Below are 19,751 nucleotides of genomic sequence, written 5' to 3'. Positions count from 1 at the left end.
GTTACACTGGTTACAACTTTATGTAATACCATCCTTTAGATAGCTACAGTCACCGGATACAGAGGCGTATGCTAGCTCCCTCCCTGTTTTTTTTTTCAGTCAGATAGAGCGGAAACACGTGGGTAAATAGGAAGGAACGTCAGGTGCGCGGGTTTATGGCGTCTGTCTGACTGCAGTCTTTAGAAATGGCGGGTAAGTTATGTATTTAATAAAAACACCTCTTTTGCAATATATTTACACATTTAGATAAACTGCCAGGTTGTGCTGGGTATGTAATAAATCTGTATGTTTCACAGTGTTACATTTTAGTATCCACAGAAAGTTAACAGCGACTTAACTGACAGTTTAGACTGCAGGTTTGCATCAGCAGCATTAGCTACTGGGCAAGAAAGCAATGTGTTGTCATAGCCATATGTAACAGCACCAAGTATACACGTGTCAATAGTGAAGAATTTAAAACAAAAAAAAAACATTGTTTTTCAATTATTTATTTTATTTTTTTACATCAACTGCGTAAAGTTTCCGTTTAATTGCATTTGTTTTGGTACAGGCTTTTTAGTAAGTTATGCATGGAAATGTATATTAAGAATGCGTGCAGATAAATAAACGTTTTATAGCGTCCATATAGTTTATTTCATATTGTTCAAATTTGGATTATTGTGTGCTACTGAGTTCAAGTACTACGTTTGCTTGCAACTCCTGTGCACTTAACTTAGTTGGACACTGGCAGGTGCAAAACAATTCCACAGACAACTACGGCGTGTTATATAGCTTAACAAATACTTCCAGGCTTAACAGACTTCCAGAGTGAAAACACTGTATTTTTTCCATCAATGCATTGAAGCTGTAGAAACTATGAAGCAGTTAAATAAGTATGTAATAACAATCATAATTTAAAAAATAAACGTGGTGTGTATATTATACAAACGGCTGTGTTAATCAAAACACAATAGGGACTAAATAAAAGGCTAACTTGGCTCGTGGCATTTGAAAGATTAAAATAATAATACATATCCATATTTCAGGAATTTAAACAAAATAATAAACAGTCAGAATTATTAAACAAGTGATCTATCTATACGTTTATTTTATTTTTGTATAATTACCGTGCTGTCAACTTTCTGAGCACACTACTACAGTTTCTGACTAGGACAAGAAATTAAGACTGAAATACGGAACGTCAGGTAACCCTGTAAATGGTGTACTGTATATTAATATCACTTCTTGAAGGAAAAAACAAAACAAAAACAGTATTGAGAGAATAAGGCTGCAGTGATTTAAAAAAAAAACAACAAAAAACAAACAAAAAAAAACCGTGATTACATTTCTAATAGTAGCACATTACTGTGATAGTGTGATATTAAGCTTTGTACTGTCATGCGTTTGTCTGTGTCACGTTACCGCATTACCTTCACTCTAAACAACCTGACATTTCATGTTAAGATGACTTCCTCCACAGTACCTGAGGCCAGGTCTGCTTTTATCACACAAAGTGGTGGATTAGCCCCACGTTACCCACTGTCGCTACAGGTGTGGTAAGAGTGCATAACAATGACAATTTATTAAGTCGATGAAACGAGGCAACAGTTTGCATGTAATAACTTTTTACATTACTTACTCCTCTCTCTCTCTCTCTCTCTCTCTCTCTCTCTCTCTCTCTCTCTCTCTCTCTCTCTCTCTCTCTCTCTATATATATATATATATATATATATATATATATATATATATATATATATATATATATATGAGAGAGAGATAGAATCTCTCTCTCAATAAAAAAAGTTCAATCTTTCTGCATGCTTTTACCCAGGAGACCTCTTTAGTAAGATTGTTTTGTCCCTGGGCTTTCTGTGAATCTCTGCTTGAACACAATAGTGTTTTAGCTTTCCTATAATCTTGACTTTTTTTCACGCCTTCTGATGAGATGCTGAGACATGTTCTGACAATATAAAAGTATTAGGAGTATTTGACAGGTACTGTCTTTGTAGGTACATTTCTGACATGTAGGTTGATGCTTTAAAAGCTCTTAAAATATTTTGTAAATCCACTCAGCTCCAGTAATTCCTGTTGCTATAGGGACACATATTTTACACCCTGTTTTGGGGGGTAAAAATAATTTGTAATGCACAAGGTTGTGTACAAGTAAGCCGTTGTAATGACAATATAATGAAAAAGTGGCTTGGCTAAGCTGTCTAGCACTACATCGCATCCTTCTGTGGAGTTGAACAGTATTTAAAATAAAGTAACCACCCTGCTTGTTCCTAAACTAATAATCTTTTTAACATGTTTACTACTTTCTAGCAATTAATGCAATGGAGAAGAAACTGGCAGAGTACAAATGTGACACCAATGAAGCCATCTGTCTGAAACTAGGTAAGTTGGAATTATGTAGGACTAAGTGATATGTTATGATACATTTTTCAATTAACTAAGGGGTTGTACAAAATTATCATCTATTACAAAACAAAAAAAGCACAGGTAAAAATGCAGACATCAGAAACAGACCTTAGGTTTTAAAATGTATTTACTCCATAGTGAAAATGGGCACTTGACTGGTTTACTGTATCCTATATTGTACACAAACAGGTAGGCATTGGATAATGTGATATTTCTTTCAGTGACGTGCAAGAAGATCATAAAATGTAACTTAATTGGCTCATGGATTTCCAAAGCGGTAAAAACATTGTTTCCTATATCTAAAAAAAAAAACAAAATAAACCAAAAAAACCCACTATTTTTTGGATGCAACCACCAGCAAAATAGGTTTAAAAACTGCACTGTGTGCATTTCCCTGTTAGTTTAATAGTGGGCAATAGGGCTTCCATGTTTACAAACTACAGTAAACTGCTGTTTAATTAGAAACTTCATGATTTTTCCATAGTCACAAAGAAGCAGAGTTTAGGGACCAGCTCCTGCATTGCTAACTTAGTAATCAACACAGAAGGTACTAAATAAATAAACTGTTCAATTACCAAACATAGCAACTGAAATGTACTGAATTAATTTAGTGGCTGGTATTTATTTCAAATGGTTAGTGAGCAGTTAAAAGATTGTTTGTAAGCTACTGTAGCCTGAAGCATGTACACTCCTGAACTTGACACCCAGAGTGTGCCGTTTGTGAATACCTAGGCAACGGGTTGTGCGGGAACAGGCTTACACCTTTGTGAATTGTGAAGGGGCATGTGCAGCTGCACCTGAAGAAGTCACTACCGGATAAACAGAGTTAACAGATATGTATATAAAATGTATAAAACTGCAGAATAACACGTAAAATAACCACAGGAGATTTATCTACAGCCGTCTCTTTGTTTTGATTGATAAAAAAATTAAATTAAATTAAATCGCAATTGATTTTATTTACAGAATCCTAATGCCTGCAATGCTATCCTTGTGGCGTGGGGTGGGGTGGCAGCATCTCATTCACATTTCCCATATGATTTACTGTTTTCTGTATAATGTGCAGTACTAGTTGAGACATTGAGAGATTTGTTCTCTCTGTTTTAGAGAAGTGCTTATTGCTAGATAGTGTGACTATTAATGATGTCATGTTGTTGCCTCGTTGTAATTTAGAGCGAGGTAGATTATGTCATAGCTTTGCAAGCCTATTGATCTGTAAAATGTATGGTAAGTGTAGTGGGAAATTGTCATGTGAAATGTTTCAATGGCATGTTTTTGGAGCTTCCTGCTGTGAGAAAGCACTGTCGTCCTGATCTTATCAGAACAACCATTTTTCTTTTTAAAGAACTTAACCCTTTGACTCCTGACAGCGGTATATCCTGAGATCGAGACATTTTAAAACTATGCTTCCTTTCTACTACAGCAGCATAGCATGAATGTACTTCCTTAGAAAGTGTGCCTTTGTACTTTGTTAGCTCTGCGGCCAAAAGAAAAGCAATGGGAATAGTATGTGCTAAAGTAAATTGTCCCTACCTAATGCGTGGGTGTTAAGCTATATTTCAAGACGGCAATACAAATATGTATGGAACCATCCTGGCAGTTAATTTATCATGATGTATTAAACAAAGCAGTAAGTATTGCAAGCTTTGTGACTTAAAAAAGTGATGTGGTTAATGGTGCCTTGTGCTTTTAACAGTGCGTTTTCCAGAAGATCTGGAGGATGATAGCACAACATTCCACCCAGAATACAGTCACCAACTATTTGGGGATGAGTAAGTATTTATAGCTGCTGCTGTTTGTTTTGTTTGTTTGTTTTTATTTATTTTTTAACATCTTTAACTTAAGAATCTTGCTTACACACTATGGTGTTCAGTCTACTGTATTCTTGTTTTACTGTTTCTGAAGACATGAGGTTGTGTGATGCATCTCCCATGTAATGAATCTGACATTAGACAGCAGCCAGCACTCCCATGCTTATCCTAAAATAATGATGGGTATGGTGGACAGACTAGACGGGGGTATTGTGATCTGCATTACCCATAACAATGTTGATGGGTAATGATGTCATTATGTTTTGGCACACTGCAGTGATGAGTGTAATTTGAAGTGACTGCTCTATTTGGCTTCTCAGACTTCTGGAAAGTTTTGTATTCACTGCTTGTAGGTGTTCATAATTAAAATGTGCTTTCAGCCGTGCCATGTATTCTTTTAAAATGACTAAATGGTGTTTAAAATTTTCTTTTAGATCTGATGCAGTGTTTTTAGGTGTTTTATAGCTGCATGCAGTACACAATAATGGTCATTGCCCACTGAAGTAATTTTTCTTCCCTCACCAGATTCTCAAGTGCCCCTACAATAAATATCTGCATTACACTTGTACAACAGTTACACACTTGGTGTAAAATGTACGTGTTTGTTAAATAATATTGGTACAATAACATGGGTGGATCCGAGGGGGCGTCCTGGGGGTCCGGATCACCCCCCCCCCCACCCCATTAAAAATGTCAAAATATTGTTTACATTAACTATGTTTCGTATCGGGTATCCCCACTTCGTGACAGTCTTGACCCCCACCACCTCAATGAAAGTCTGGATCTGCCCCTGAATAATTGTATCTGTTGAATTTAGATATAGGTGTGCCTGGCCTCACTGCTTTATGCCAAACAAGGCAAGAATGACAAACTGAAATAAACAGGCCTATATAGTTATCAAACGTATATTTGAGATTGATAAAGGAAGTCGGTGTAGTCCACCATGATACACTGACTGGTTTGCAATACACTGATTCGAATGGTTTAATCCAAGCGGTCTTTGGTTTCTTCTCTTTTCAGTGAAGTAGCATTTGGATACAAAGGCCTTCAAATCCAGCTGTTTTGCAGTGCTGGGAACCTGACTACACTCCTTAATGTCAAGTATACATCGAAAGTGACTGATACCATTGACTGTGTGGAGGTAATTATTTTGGGTAGAGAAGTTTAGGGGTTAAACTTAAAATATTTTTACATACCCATAGTTTGGGTCCTACAGTAGACATACAATTGATGTTGATACAAGAATTGTTTCTAGTAAGCATCTGCCATCAATATAGAATGCATTGTTTATCCACAAGGATTTTTATTTTTATTTCAGTAGAGTATTATTTATCATTATTTGTTAGTATGAAACCTGTTTAAGGATCAACCAATCCCCCTCCCCCCCCCCCCCCAAAAAAAAAAAAAAAAAAAATCTACTGAATTATTGAACAGATAATTACTTCATGTTTAATGCCACGAGTAACCTCACCTCAAGTGCAGTTGTGTATGTGACAACATGGACTGTCGAGGGTTAGTCCTGAATTACTCTGCAACTTCAGAGATTCATATGCAACAAAGCACCATAATGTATAACAGTCTAATCCCAGTCTGGTTTCTCTTTTGAAGCAAATATTAATCGTCCCACTCAAAGGGAGGTGCTTTTCACAATGCAGACAGGGGGTCCAAGATTAAACTTTGAATTGAGTGGATCTGCAAAGCTCTCTGCAGGGACTGGTATACTTTACTGTGTGTCAAAAGGGACCACCTATGATTTCTGCTGGAGTATCTATCCAGTGTTTCTTGTGGTTAAAAAAAAGAAAAGAGAGAAAAAATGTGTCTAGACTTGTGCCCATTGAAACCTTGTGTCTCCTTTTCATTCTCATTTGTTTTGGGTTCCTAAAACTGATTGACTGAAGATATTTTGCAACGTGTTTCCATTTGTACTATTTCTGCTGTTTGGGTATGGAGTTAACATAGGTTTACTTCTGTGCAATATTGAATGCATATTTCAGTTATTATATTTGTGCTTATAGAGTGTTTTATTTTCTGACAATGCTATAGTAGTCCATTTATTGCCAACTTTATTTTCTGGTCTGTAAAATGTAGTATGTTGAGGGGTAAACTAAATAATATAAATCCTTGTTGACTCTATGGAAAGAAAAAGCAAATTATTCATGCATCCTCCAAGAAATGACCATTGTCTCCTACAAAAATGGAGAGACTAAAGATTTGAGCACTGGAGTATAGTGTGGATGTTTCAAACTGTGATTATACAATACGATAATATATATATTCAGTGCACAGTAAACACCAAAATAAATATTTACAAACCAAACATTAAGCTAGAAAAGTGTTGATTTTAAGGATCATCAGAGAGCTCAGTTCCTGATTTACTTAGGGAGAGAGTTTGACAAGTAATGAGTACAGTGGCTAAAGGCACTTCCTTTGCCCATGTTTAGGTTGATAAAATAAGCTGTTACTTTTTTATAATCTTAATCCAAAATACCATGGACAGTGTGACAACAATGATGGCATGAATGTGACTATCATTATGGAAGTGATGGTTTTTCCTTTGTAATCAAATTATTATGGAGGGAAAAAAAATGTTCTCTGGGTGCAGGGGCACCCCAGTATTCTTCAGGCAGCCAGAACAGTAAAAGGAATCAGGAAATGTACAAATTATTAAGTTATCGAATTACGGGCATGACTATTTGGAAGCAAAGACAGAAGTATGCATATACAACTAACATAAATTATACATTATGCACAGTCACCTTTTTGGTCAATATTGTGGTATGTTCAATAAATAGCCATTTAAATCATTAAGCTGGAGCCTTCTGTGGTGGTTCATGAACACTTGCATACATATACCATCATAATCGTGGTACACAAAGGGCCCATTTTTAATACCTAAATGATTATTATATTTAGATCAATTGAATTGAATGTTAAAATGATATAGTTCCCTGGTGAAGAAGTGATCTCTATAGAGTACATTCAAACACAGGAGCTAATGATACCAGCATCAAGTAAAATTAATTCTTTGATGGACAGGGCTTTACTGGGTCTAAGATATTACAGAGTAATACAGCTGGCGCAATGTGCAATATAGATGGAGGTCTATGGGGCAGAGTTCATTGTGCAGCTGTCTCTGAAATAGAAGGGGGGGTGTGAGTAATTGTCGTAGTTAAAGTTCCCTTTCCTAAAACATCAAATATTTCAGTGATTGGAGTTGTTTTCCTTAATTGCAGCTTATTGTTTACTATAGGGATGGTTCCAAACAAATCAGAATATTGGGACGTTGAAGGCATCAGAAGTCATTTTATGGCTTGTGATCCTGCTATTGTACGAAATATTTTTTTTTCACTGCTTATTTTGGTCAGTAAAGTGGGAAACAGATGTGAAACAGATGCTAATAAAATTAGAGATCAGTATTTCTTCAAAATCCTACCTTTCAGTCTCCTTGTATCAAAAAATTACCTAAATAAAAAATAAAGTATGCAGAAGTAAACAAAGTAAAAAAAACATGTGCTTCAATTCGCATGAGTCAAATGTGTTCTTAACAAAGGTTAGCCAAAGTGTATGAGCTCTTTGTATTTGCAAGGTCAAAGAAAAACAAAGAACAAAGCAAGGGCATAACAAAAACCTTTGGTGTTGTGTTGATTTGCAAGTTCTTATTTTTAATTGATAAGTTTTGATATATTACGGTATTTTTCAGTAGGTATTTTTTATAATTGGGGCTTCTGATTTTTGTGTTTTTTCGGATTTTTGTTTTTCGATAAAACAATTTAAAAAAATTAAATTGGTGGATAGCCAATAAACACCGGAAAACACTGTAAAAACTGTGGAAATGGTTAATCTATTCACGTTGACTTTACCCTTTTCACATTTAAAAAAATAAAACTTACTACAAAATAATAATAAATACATTTCCCTGTGCTGCTGGGCAATGTCCTGCCTTCCTGACTTGTATCTATCATTGATTAGTTTTGAATACTTTAAACCTGCCCCAACTACTGAGTGACAGAACATTCCTATATTTCTATTGGAGTCTCTGCTTGCGAGATTTAAAACGAGATTACAATCAGGATGGAGGCTTGTTAGCGGGATTTAAAGCTGTATTGTACAAAAATGCGTACACCCAGAAACCCCAGAAGAATGTGCCCGTGACCATAGGGATTTCGTTGTGGAAGACAGCAAAGGGAAGAAGGTACAACTTAAGTGTGCAAGTACTGTCGAGTTGTTATACGTATTTTGACACACATGCACACCAAAAAAAACAAAAAAAAAACCTCTCAAGCATTTTGGGAAGTAACCGAAAACACTAATTTCATACAGTATATCAAAAACGAATGCCCCGAAAAAAAACGATTTCCATAAAACTCGAAAATAGCTAAAATAAGCACCGAAAAATACAATTAATAAAACCCGAAAAACAGAAGCCCTAGTTATAATATAGCTGGTATCCTTAAGAGTTCCTTGAAATTGCAGCTTACATTTTAATACAAAAAAAAAAAAAAATAGCGTGCTTTTATTTATTCACTTTCATTTTATACATGCACTCTTCTATTATAAACAATATCCCCTTCAGTCACAGTGTGCACAATTGTTCCATTTTAAGTTTCCTATATATTTATATTTTATAATGCAAAAGTTATGGCAGGGCAACTTCTCGAACTCCATAGAGTTCACACAAATTGTTGTTTTTTATTTCTAAAAATTTAAATTAAAAAAAGAGACGGAAGGGGATATAATAGAAAAACAATTGCTAAATATCTAGATACTTGTCTATCTTGCAGGTGCTGTTATAAATGTATTCTAATGCTTATTGTTTAGATAAATTTATATGGGAACAGAAACAAAGCAGCAGAAACGCATTGCAATATCTAAACTAGGTAAAAGCTTGAGTTCTACATTAAGTGGTACATGGACTGAACATTGACAATATAACTTGTTTATCCTTGGCCCCTGTTTATAGCCCCGATTTCTCAAAAATGTAGTTCAAAAGATAATACTGGTAAAGTGCTATTCATCTGCAGGTGCATTACATCCACTTAGAAATGAGGTGATGGCTGAAAAGAGAGGAATTAGTAGCATGTTGTATTAGCCTTTTGTACTGCATTTTGTCTGGAGCTTCTTAATTTCCCCGTTTTGAATGCAGAGCAGCAAGGGTCTTGGTATAGAACTAATGGCCATCATGCATGTAAATGGTGTGAAAGAGCTGCTTAGCAAGTTAATACAAAGTGTTCTTATGGCAATCCTTGTGGAAATGGATACAATACAAACATTACAGCTGAACTCACTGCAAATTCTACTGAGTAAAATCTAGGGCTTATTGTCCCTAAATCTTTGGAACTGGGGGCAAGTTAATTTTATTGAATTCACTGGCAGGCTTGGAGAAGGGCTCATATTGATGTACAGGGTTTTGTTAAGGTGAGATCAATTCACTACATTTTATTGCCCGGTGAGAAGCAGAAATACATTATTGTGGAACTTCATCAAATATTCATGGTTTTGGATAAGTAGTAAATGTATTCAATTAAGTGGTCTTTCACTCAACGAAGAAAGGGAATTTCAGCTCTGCTCAGCTGACAGCCTTGATTGCCTAATGGTTTACTTTTTTGTAATACTGCAATGCTTTTCATTCCGTATATTCCGGGTTAATCGGGAAGTAAACAATTCCTAACGAAAGCACAATGCAGCCTTATTTTGCCATGGTTTTTATCGAAAAAGATGGGTGAGGTAAAAAGCAGTAACTTGTTCTCATCTTGCTAGTGTGTTACAATAATAAATGGGTTTTATTGGTGTTTTTTCAAAATGCATTAACCATTTGCCTGTTTACATGTGTAATTGTTTATTAAGAGTTGTATAAGTTTTGCAGTCAGTCAGTGTAGACATGCTTTATTTCTTTATTACTGGTACATGTGTAGCTATTGTACTGACAACATTGACATTCAAAATGAAGACAAAAAGGACTGAGTAAAGTCCAGGGCTTATTGTCTCTAATACCAAATTCTAATCATATACATATACCCCTAAACATAATGGGTGTTTGTTTTTTATGGGAAGGCCAAAGTTTTGTTCTAGAAAGATGACACATCTCAAAACTAGCAAACTAATTTAATATCCTGGGGTAATCTTTCTATAAAGTTACTTAGTGCTGAAATACCTTCTACCATATTTGTTACCAAATAAATTATATTGTTTAATTTACTGCAAAAAAAGATATCCCAAAAACTATTTTTCCTTATGAACACAAAGGGGAAGACTTTATCCAAGTACTAATTGGACGCCATTCAGTATAATGGCTTAGCAATTTAAGTGAGATAGATATACAGACCCCATTGTAGGGTGAATTTAACCAAGCGAGAATTTAGAATCTTTGACCTATAGTGAATTTTAGACATGGGCAACGGTGTTCACAATAGGATCTGTTTTGTCCAAAGTGTTGAAAAGCCCTTGATAGGTGGCCTTATTGTCATGTAGTAATTAGGCACTTGTTTAATTTAGTAAAGTAAAAAAAAAAATGCTGTAAACACATTTTCTGCAATTGCACCCATTTTTTGTATTTTACATTCTCAACCCAATGCAAAAAGGAAGGGTAACTGGTAATCCAAACCAAGGTCTCATGTGCAGCCTATTGGCAGCTTGAAAAGCACAGTCCCTCCTTCCACATAACTGGGGAACTGGTTGACTTGGCCCATATGCTATAGTGCCCCCCACCCCACCCTTCCTTCTAATATCGGAATCCATGTTGGCATGGCTGCATGAACTTTAATGTAGAAAATATAGTAATACTGTTTAGCTACAGGAGTTTGTATTGCTATCCCCGATTACGAGAGGGGTATTGCTGCAGAACGAAGGCACCCACAGCGTAGCTTACACAGGGTAGTGCTGCGTGCGCAACTTGTAATAGACGTCATCATATGCTACAGCCCGATCACATAAGGGTGATACATTTAGGTAGTAAAACAACGTTTATTTCATAACAGTAACCTAACCCTAAACCTAAGGTTCGTGGGGTATTTTTGTCATGTGGTAGGAGTGTTGAGGGTCAATGAAGCACTATGTAAATTACAAATTGCGCACGCAGCACTACGCTGTGTGAGCTACCCTGTGGGAGCTACGTTGTGGGAGCCTTCGTTCTGCACCTATATACTCTTGCCCATTACCACTATTGTAAAGTTATTGAACTTGTCCATCTGTATGTCAAACTTACATTTTTACATGCTAGTACAGTGGATGTTGGTCATGGGCATCTTCTTTTTAATCATACTTATGGCTCAAACATTGCATTAATGTTGTGTCAGGGGGTGTGTTTTACTAACATTTAACTAACACTGCTAAATAAGTGTATTGTCTTTTACCTATAGTTTTCTTCAGTAGATCTAAGCATTATTTTCAAATGGCCAAAATCGAAACGGTGGACTATGCATTTGAAAATGCAATGAATGACTGTGTGGGGGGCATAGTATATGTTGATAATGGACACAGAAACCCCCGTTGCTTTTGGAAAGAACTTGCCTATTGTATGTTTTAATCACAGCAGATGAATATGTGAACTGGGCACTTGTTAATTATAGAGATGCCCTTTGGTCCAACTGTGGATTTTTGTCCTACTTATCTAACTGTGCTGTTGCATTTTTTTTAGTTTTTGTTAATGTTAGTGTTAGTTTGTTAATGTTAGTGTTAGTTTTTGAAACTATAGGTTGGTTTCAGTTTTGTAAGGTGTAAAACTTGACATGCAGGTTTCAGTTGTAGACCTGGGGATACCAATGTCCTGAATTCATCGAAAGCCATACTGTAAAATGTTTTTCAGTAAAAATATTGATGATAAAATGCTTATCTGTAATTTACCGGGGCTCTATTATTTATGTAGGCTTTACATTGTTTTTATTTTGTGACCCAGACATTTTAATCTGACTCGCCAAACTTGTTTTTAGTGAGTGGTAAGAATTGTGAATAAAAAAATATTTACAACAAAATCTTTATCGGTATCTTTATGCTTTAATTTCATTCAAGTTGTCATTCTTTATACATTCTTGTGATTCTTATTTTTTCCCCAAGTTTATTAAACATAACACACCTTAACATTTGTAGCTTTTGTCTAACACATTATTTCTCTCTTTCTTTCTGTTTTAGCCTGATGATGTTGAAAGTAAAATCCGTGAAATAATCCCAGCCAGATCCTGCAGCAACACAGAGGACTTTGTTTCTTTGTTGGAAAAAGAAGCTAAATTCAAGCCTTTTGGAAGCCTGCTCCATACGTATTCGGTACATAACGAGGAAGCAGGTGAAGATATTACCTACCAAATCTACAAGGTAAACAACCTATTTTTTCCTTTGTAAAAAATATGCCTGGCATCAAAGAGAGCCTTTTGTTTGTTGTAAAAAGTGATGTTCCTCATCATATTGTAGATTTCTGTGTCTTGTTCTTTTTTTTTTTTTTTTTTGCAGTGGTTTGGTCCAGCTGCAATGTGCAATTCACTTATCCTAATAGGCTCCAATTATTGTCCCTGTGAACGTGTTTGATGGTAAACCAGATAACTGCGGCACTGGGCACTTTCCCACCGGAGAGTCTTATTGTTCCCCCTCAGTTTATTCAGCCCTTCAAAGTGATCAATCCAAGCTGATTTAGCCTGGCTTTTTTTCCCTAGGCTGAGATGTCCTGTCCTGGCTTTAAAGAGTACCATGAGAGGCTTCAGACCTTCCTGATGTGGTTCATTGAGACAGCCAGCTTTATCGATGTGGATGATGAAAGATGGGACTACTTTCTTATGTAAGTACAGTCCTTGAGGCAACGTTAGACCTTATTGCCTCAATAAAGCCCTCTGCTTTAATTGTGGTTTCCCCCAATTACTAGGCTGGTTTAATGATATTTTTCCCAGGAAAGACCACCATTGTTTATCTGGCAAGAGTTTTCTTTCTTTGTGCATTGGAAGACTTTTTTTGGGCTAAAGCTGCATTGAATGCTGTTGTCTTTTGATTGACTGAATGTGGGCTTAAACAGTAAAATGAGCTCAGCCAGTGTTTTCTTTTGCTTGCTACCCATTCATTCCAACAATGGGCAAATGGACTGAAGTGATGTAAAGAGGCCTGATTTTTTTAAGTTGCTGTGCACCAATTAAGTGAATTGTACATTCAAACCGTAGCAGGTGTACCAATTGGGTCTGCTCAGTGTAGCATGCTGACACTGAAAACTCAGTCAGAGAATGGAAGAGAAAATGGACGCCGCATGGGAGCGTGGCTGTAATTGACCTGCTTGCCTGTGTGTTTTATCTGCAGATTTGAGAAGTATAATAAGGACGGAGAGACACTCTTCGCAACTGTTGGCTACATGACGGTCTATAATTACTATGTGTACCCAGACAAAACCCGGCCGCGTGTAAGGTAATTGGTAGCAAACACGTGCCTTGCTTTTGTGTAACAAAAAAAAAAATTATACATTTCCTTCCGCTTTTATCTCTTGTGCCAAATTACTGGCTTAACTAACTAACCTAATGCTAAAAACTTCTATTTTACATTTGAATGAAATAAGTGGAGCTAAATTTAAGCCAATGGACAAGCAAGTTTCTGGGTTGGGGGAGGGTGGTGGTGGTGTTTTTTATTTAAGTTTGTAAAAATACATATTTGACTGGGTTGGCAGTGTTTGTTTATTTATTTATTACAAGCAATGCATTTTGTTTTAAGTAAAAAAGAGTAACCAAAAATCCAGACATAACACTATAGACTAGTATATGAAGTATAACAGCATTTAATATATAACTTTTGTTACCATATTACTACATATTTTTACTTGCTTGTATGGATAGGCTATTTATTTACAAGAATATTGTATAACAATTTAAAACATTATAAACTTTTTTTTCTCTAAAGATAACTGCATACATTTTAATTGAATTTAAAAGCTACATAAAAATGGTAGTTTGAAAATTAAATTTACTTTAAATTAAAGTAGAATGACCTATTTATTAATTTCTACATTTTTCTGCTGATGACATTCAAACCAGTTTCTGCTTTCTTGTGTGTGTGTGTGTGTGTGTATGTGGGAGGGGGTGGGTGTATAGCACTGGTGAAAGAAAGAAAAAATGTAATATTTGAGAATATGCAGCGTTGCTGTTCAGTAATTAATTCTTTGATGTTTTTGTTTCAAACCAGCCAAATGTTAATTCTTCCCCCATTCCAAGGAGAAGGTCATGGAGCTCAGCTGCTTGAAGCTATTCATCGGTATTATCTCACAGCCCCTAAAGTTTTGGACATAACTGGTATGTGGCAGCTTTCGAGAATAACATATACAAATATTTCTTTATAACATAAAAATAAATGCATTGTGTAAAAACAGTATTTATTTTGAAATGAGCATTTGAGTACAGTATCATGTTTTTATTCTGTATACCTTTTCATAACTAACTACTTTTAAAATATTTTTTTATGATTCAAAGTAGTTAGATTTGCATTGGTATTTTGATATTTTTATATTTAGTAGTGTTTCTGTGTCTAAGTTGAGAAGAGCATAGATCTGTTTTAAGAATAAAATCTTTTATGTCTCAAAAAACATGATGGATAATATCTCCTAAAATATATTTTATTCATGCAAAAGTGAAATCTTGTCTCCTGTTTGTGTAAAAATGCAGTTCTGCACTGACTTCCTCTACACAGGGACAATTTGAGGGCCGGATGTATGTAAATTGCTGGTAGTTGTAACAGAAATCTGTTCACCACATGCTGCACAATCGCATCCCAACAGCAACATAATTATGTTCCTGTTTCAAGACTGCTAGAACTTGTATTGAGCACTTTATTGATTGATTGATTGATTGATTGATTGGCTTTTTGACATGATGATTTTAAAACTGATGTGCGTTTTTTCTTTAATCTTCTCCTGGTCCAGTAGTGTAAACCCACTTTTTTTATATTTTGTGTGGCTTTCATTTTAGGTAATTTTGCAATGTCCGTTTAATGGCTAACTTAAATGGCTGCTGATTACACTGCACTGCACAATGTTGCTGTTGTACTTCATCTCTAAAACTGTGACTGACTGTCTCCAAATACTTACTCGGTCCTCTTCTTTAATTTCAGCTGAAGATCCATCTGAAAGTTATATCAAACTCAGGGACTTTGTCCATGCAAAACTCTGCCAGTCGTTGCCATCTTTTTCACCAGATCAACTAATCCAAGGATTTAGTCATAAAATGGTAGAAGAGGTCCAGGAAAAGTTAAAGATAAACAAGGTAACTTTCAAAACAATGAGTGTTATTTACACTGTGATACAATAACTCATCAGGCTTGTTGCATATCTGACTGGCTTTTATTTCAGGTTTATTTGCCTATGGCAGAAAGTCAGTAAGACAAACAGATGATGTATTTTAAGTTACTAGTATTGGTAACATGCACATTAAGATTAAAATCCTTCACGTATATTCATAATTTTTTTTTATCAGAAACATGCAAGACGAGTGTATGAAATCCTGCGTCTGCATAACACAGACATGAGTGATCTGGAGCACGCAAAAGCATACAGTTTGGAAATTAAAAGAAGACTTGTCGGCCCATACAAGGTACGTGTGGAGTCAAAAGTTAAGCCATTGTTGAGGCTTTATGAATTTTACTTTTGTTCTACATAAAAGTATGCCCTGTAATTTTGAGAGAGAGAGGAAAAAAAAAAATGAGTATACACAGCATGCAAGTAGACCGTTTTGAAAGATCCCACATTTTTTTTTAAAAGGACATGTCACTTCGATACATACAGTAACACGTGGGACTACTTAAGAAAGGTGGGTTTTTATTCAAGAGACCTCGTGTCTGGGGTGCACGGGCAGGTGACTGTAAAGACTGTAAAGGTTCAATGCCAGCGTTTTGTCAAATGAATACAATATAATTTTGTCATAGAATATCAATATCCTTTGTTTATACACTTGCATCCCCTACCTAGCACATTTATATATTGACATTTTATGTTTCAGATTTTATCAGTAGTGAAATGGAGGTGTTCTGATTTTCATCATGTGCCAAATTAAAGTTGTTGTTGTTGATGAGATTCTTTATGATTTGGCTTGTATGCTTAGTTCAGAGGTTTTCTGTTTACACACCCACCCCATGCATGTCTGGAACACAAAGAAACAACATCTCAGAGTTATTTAGTCTTTATCTGGGCTGAGAAGTCAGGATTTTCTTGAATGCCTTTGTGACCCCTATCCTTATTTTCAGGGGCACACAGCTTATTAATAAATTAGCATTCTAATGTGCTGTCTAAGTACTTACTGAGATGTCCACGGGGGGGGGCTTGCATGTCTCCCTTTGTGACAGCATTACATTGCTGTCAGTCTTCAGGAAAGTTGGTGCTTGCAAAGGCAAGTTGTGGGTGAAGTGGTTATTTGTCGGGCTTTTTTGTTGATTCAGGCACTACATTCCCCCTGCTATCTCCATGATGTTATGTGGAATTCCCTAGGATTCAGTTCACTAGGACCTAGGTAATTTGCATCTCATTTACAAAAGGTTATTGGGGTGTGAATGATTGGGGGGGTGTTGGATCTGCACAAATCCATAAAAAACAGTGAAGATAATGGTATACAGTAAAAAAATGCATTTGATTAAAACGTCAAGTTTCTCTTGTCCAGATCGGACAACTAGCAGTGAATTGTAAGATTTAAAAATGCAATGTAGTTATATGGTTTCCAGTGCCCATCGGCTCTGTCCTGAAGGGAGAACACAAGACAGCTAGTGCACCTGGATAACAACACAGGCGCACTATTGGAACTTTCAATCCCAGCAAACAAGAAGCAGTACACTTTGCTGACATCAGTTATTAAATAGCAGAAACCCCTTTTCTTTGGGGAAAACGGACAGGAAAGATCTGGAATCCAGATGGATTTAAATTTTTTTTTTTTTTTACCCTGAAGACCCATATTCCAGTGGGACTGAATGCAGTGCTAGATAGCAGATCATGCTTGCATCTGTGTAGGATTATCCTTCATCCTGTAGTGTGTGTGTGTGTGTGTGTGAGTGTGTGTGTGTGTTTGAGAAATGACATCACATAGCACCAGGATCAGGGAATTGATTGGCAGAAAACCTATTTTTGTCTCGCACTCCTAGCAAACCAGTATTCTCTCTCTGCCCAATTCCTCCTGTTAGATAACTGGTACTCATTTCTGGCCAGTATCTTTTCCAACCATGTCATTAGGTCTTCTAATTGTTTAATTGAACCTGGGTGTTCAACAACTGAGTTCCTAGTTTGGAATGGACTGAACAAGCCACAAGCGAGTACCACTGTGTAAGATCATCAAAGTGACTGTGTAGAGAAGCTGTAAAAATGTCTCTCCTTATATCAGCTACATAACTGCCTGCTGGAAATGAGGTCTTGTGGAATAGCCAACAACCGTAATTGTGAATTTCCCTGTAGGGGTCACTCTGCAGCAGAGAGATCAGCTACAGTATAATGGAGAATATACTTATATACGTTAAACTGCAATTACATTGGGCTTACCTATGCATAAACAGAGGACTGCTTTCACGATCTTCACATCATGCACAACAAAAACAAAAACAAACCACATAAAAAAAAAAAAATTAAAAAATTAGGTTACTTTATTTATTTTATATACATTTTTGATAACATGGATACAGTAAATATACTTAGTTGGTCACACAAGGTACATATTCTAATTATATATATATATATATATATATATATATATATATATATATATATATATATATATATATATATATATATATATATATTAACCTTGAGTACCAGACTAGCTACAAACCATTGGTAAACACTAGTAAACAAAGACTTGTGGCTTCAGGTTGTTTCCCAATTAATGGAAAGATGTGTTTTGAGTAAGACTGACAGCAGACAGAACAGTTGCAGTATATCATGTGGATCATTCAGCCCTATTGTCACCTGCAGTAATCAATTAGTTACACTACTTAAATGAACAGTAAGGGATTGTGATCCTGCTGAGAATATTTATCCTCTGATCCCAAGTCTTAATTGAATAAAACATTGTAGTGTATAATATAAACCATTTATTTAAAATTCTCTGGCATTTATTTATGTTCCTTATACTGTATAAGTTTAACACATAGTACATCATAGTAACCTTTTTGAAATCTGCCATCCCACTTTTTTTTTTTTAATTGTTTCTGTGTTGTGCTGTGGTAATTGTTTTCTCAATCAATGATTAATACCCATGTGTTTACTTTTGTGTCTAGAAAAACCAAAGGGAACTTGCCAAGATGAGGAAGTGTCTTAGGCCTGAGGAGTTGGGCAATCAGATGAGCCAAATAGACCTTAAGACGCAGCATGAGGAACTGGAGAAGAGCTACCAAGATCTTGTAGAAGAATACAGACGAGTTCTGGAACGTCTTGCACAAGCGTGAATCTTGTATTCCTGTGTATAAATAATACAAAATACAATTTCTTCAGTCTGTTATTTATTTTTTTTGTTTTGTTTTCCAGTGTCTGTCTAGCAGGGTGCAACACGTGTCTGCTTACTCGTGGCACTGTTAACAAACATCTATTAAACTAACTTACCATCTGGTGTTTTTAAAGAACTGTTAAACAGTAAAAAAAAAAAAAGAAAACTCCACGTTTTCAAAACTTCGACACATCAAATCATTGAAACATCTTGCCTCACTTAATGTGATGATCCAGCTAGTATCTTTTTAGGTTTTACTCTTGTCAGTTTTTTTGTGTGTAGAATTCAAGTAATAACATGTTTTTCCTAAACTGACCTAAGTTTTCAAGAACCTAATACAGAAATAAAAAAAAAAATCCACATTGCATATTATGATACAGTTTTCATTGTTCTTGGCTTGGTTACAGAAAAATGATTCAAATAGGCTTTGTGTTTAAGGGTAAGACTGTAGATAAGAACTTTTTATCATACATAATTTTGTCCTTATTCTGTATAATTATTATTATTATTATTATTATTATTATTATTATTAATCTAATCATCCAAGGAAACTACAAATGAACATAGATGTCAATGTTATGTTTTTATTTAAATAATTTAGCCATGGATGGTACTGCAGGCATTAATTCATGTTGCAATAATTGAAAAATCTATTTTAAAAGCTTGGGCTCATTAAGTTGCAGTGCATCACTTCACTGCCATCCTTGCACTTCAACTCCAACCCTTTGCTTCATCAGCTGCTTATTCTTACTCACTGTGTTCTGTCTTTTAGCCTTTCAAAGCTGGGATTGCTGAACTAGGTGCCAATTATTGTTAATTGTGGTTGGTCCTTTCAACCAGGAGCAGGGCTGAAACAGTAAGCATTGATTTCATATAGAGGCTGTAAACGCATTAGTACAGAAAAGTGGTATGGATTTACACACACTCTGCAGGGGTGAAAGGACAGTGGCCCTCACCACTAAAACATCAACTGCTCCACTGATTCAAGTTAAATATGAAATATGTATATTGTAAATTTTGAAAAATCGGGGGCGGGGGGAAAGCACGCTTTTACCTTTCCATCCATAGTTTGATGCACTGTCCTCTATGAGTTTAATGTGTGTATATATATATATATATATATATATATATATATATA

The 19,751-nt window shown here is 35.6% G+C and overlaps 1 protein-coding gene across 2 annotated transcripts; it reads left to right on the top strand.

The window, feature by feature from the left end:
* The first annotated feature begins 47 nt into the window (after window positions 1–47).
* On the top strand, window positions 48–18,779 carry hat1 (histone acetyltransferase 1). 2 transcript variants are annotated; one of them, XM_034044022.2, is made up of 12 exons: window positions 48–192; window positions 2,302–2,373; window positions 4,094–4,169; window positions 5,229–5,349; window positions 12,333–12,512; window positions 12,848–12,969; window positions 13,476–13,580; window positions 14,349–14,455; window positions 15,270–15,421; window positions 15,632–15,748; window positions 16,590–16,660; window positions 18,408–18,615. In XM_034044022.2, exons 1-12 carry the CDS (start codon window positions 186–188, stop codon window positions 18,433–18,435), a joined length of 1,158 nt encoding a protein of 385 aa, XP_033899913.2. In that variant the 5' UTR covers window positions 48–185; the 3' UTR covers window positions 18,436–18,615. The 2 variants fall into 2 exon arrangements, with proteins under 2 accessions (XP_033899913.2, XP_033899912.2); XM_034044021.3 differs by lacking the exon at window positions 16,590–16,660 and having other exon boundaries at window positions 49–192; window positions 18,408–18,779.
* The last annotated feature ends 972 nt before the right edge of the window (window positions 18,780–19,751 follow it).

The sequence above is a fragment of the Acipenser ruthenus genome, chromosome 11, assembly GCF_902713425.1.
Source record: "Acipenser ruthenus chromosome 11, fAciRut3.2 maternal haplotype, whole genome shotgun sequence".
Classification (NCBI taxonomy): Eukaryota; Metazoa; Chordata; class Actinopteri; order Acipenseriformes; family Acipenseridae; genus Acipenser; species Acipenser ruthenus.
Note: the sequence above shows the minus strand (reverse complement) of the source record. Positions and strands in the feature narration are given on the sequence as shown.

Coding starts and splice junctions, on each gene's coding strand:
- hat1 (XM_034044021.3), top strand. Junction 2,374..4,093: donor AGCCATCTGTCTGAAACTAG/GTAAGTTGGAAT, acceptor TGCTTTTAACAG/TGCGTTTTCCAGAAGATCTG. Junction 12,513..12,847: donor TTACCTACCAAATCTACAAG/GTAAACAACCTA, acceptor TTTTTTCCCTAG/GCTGAGATGTCCTGTCCTGG.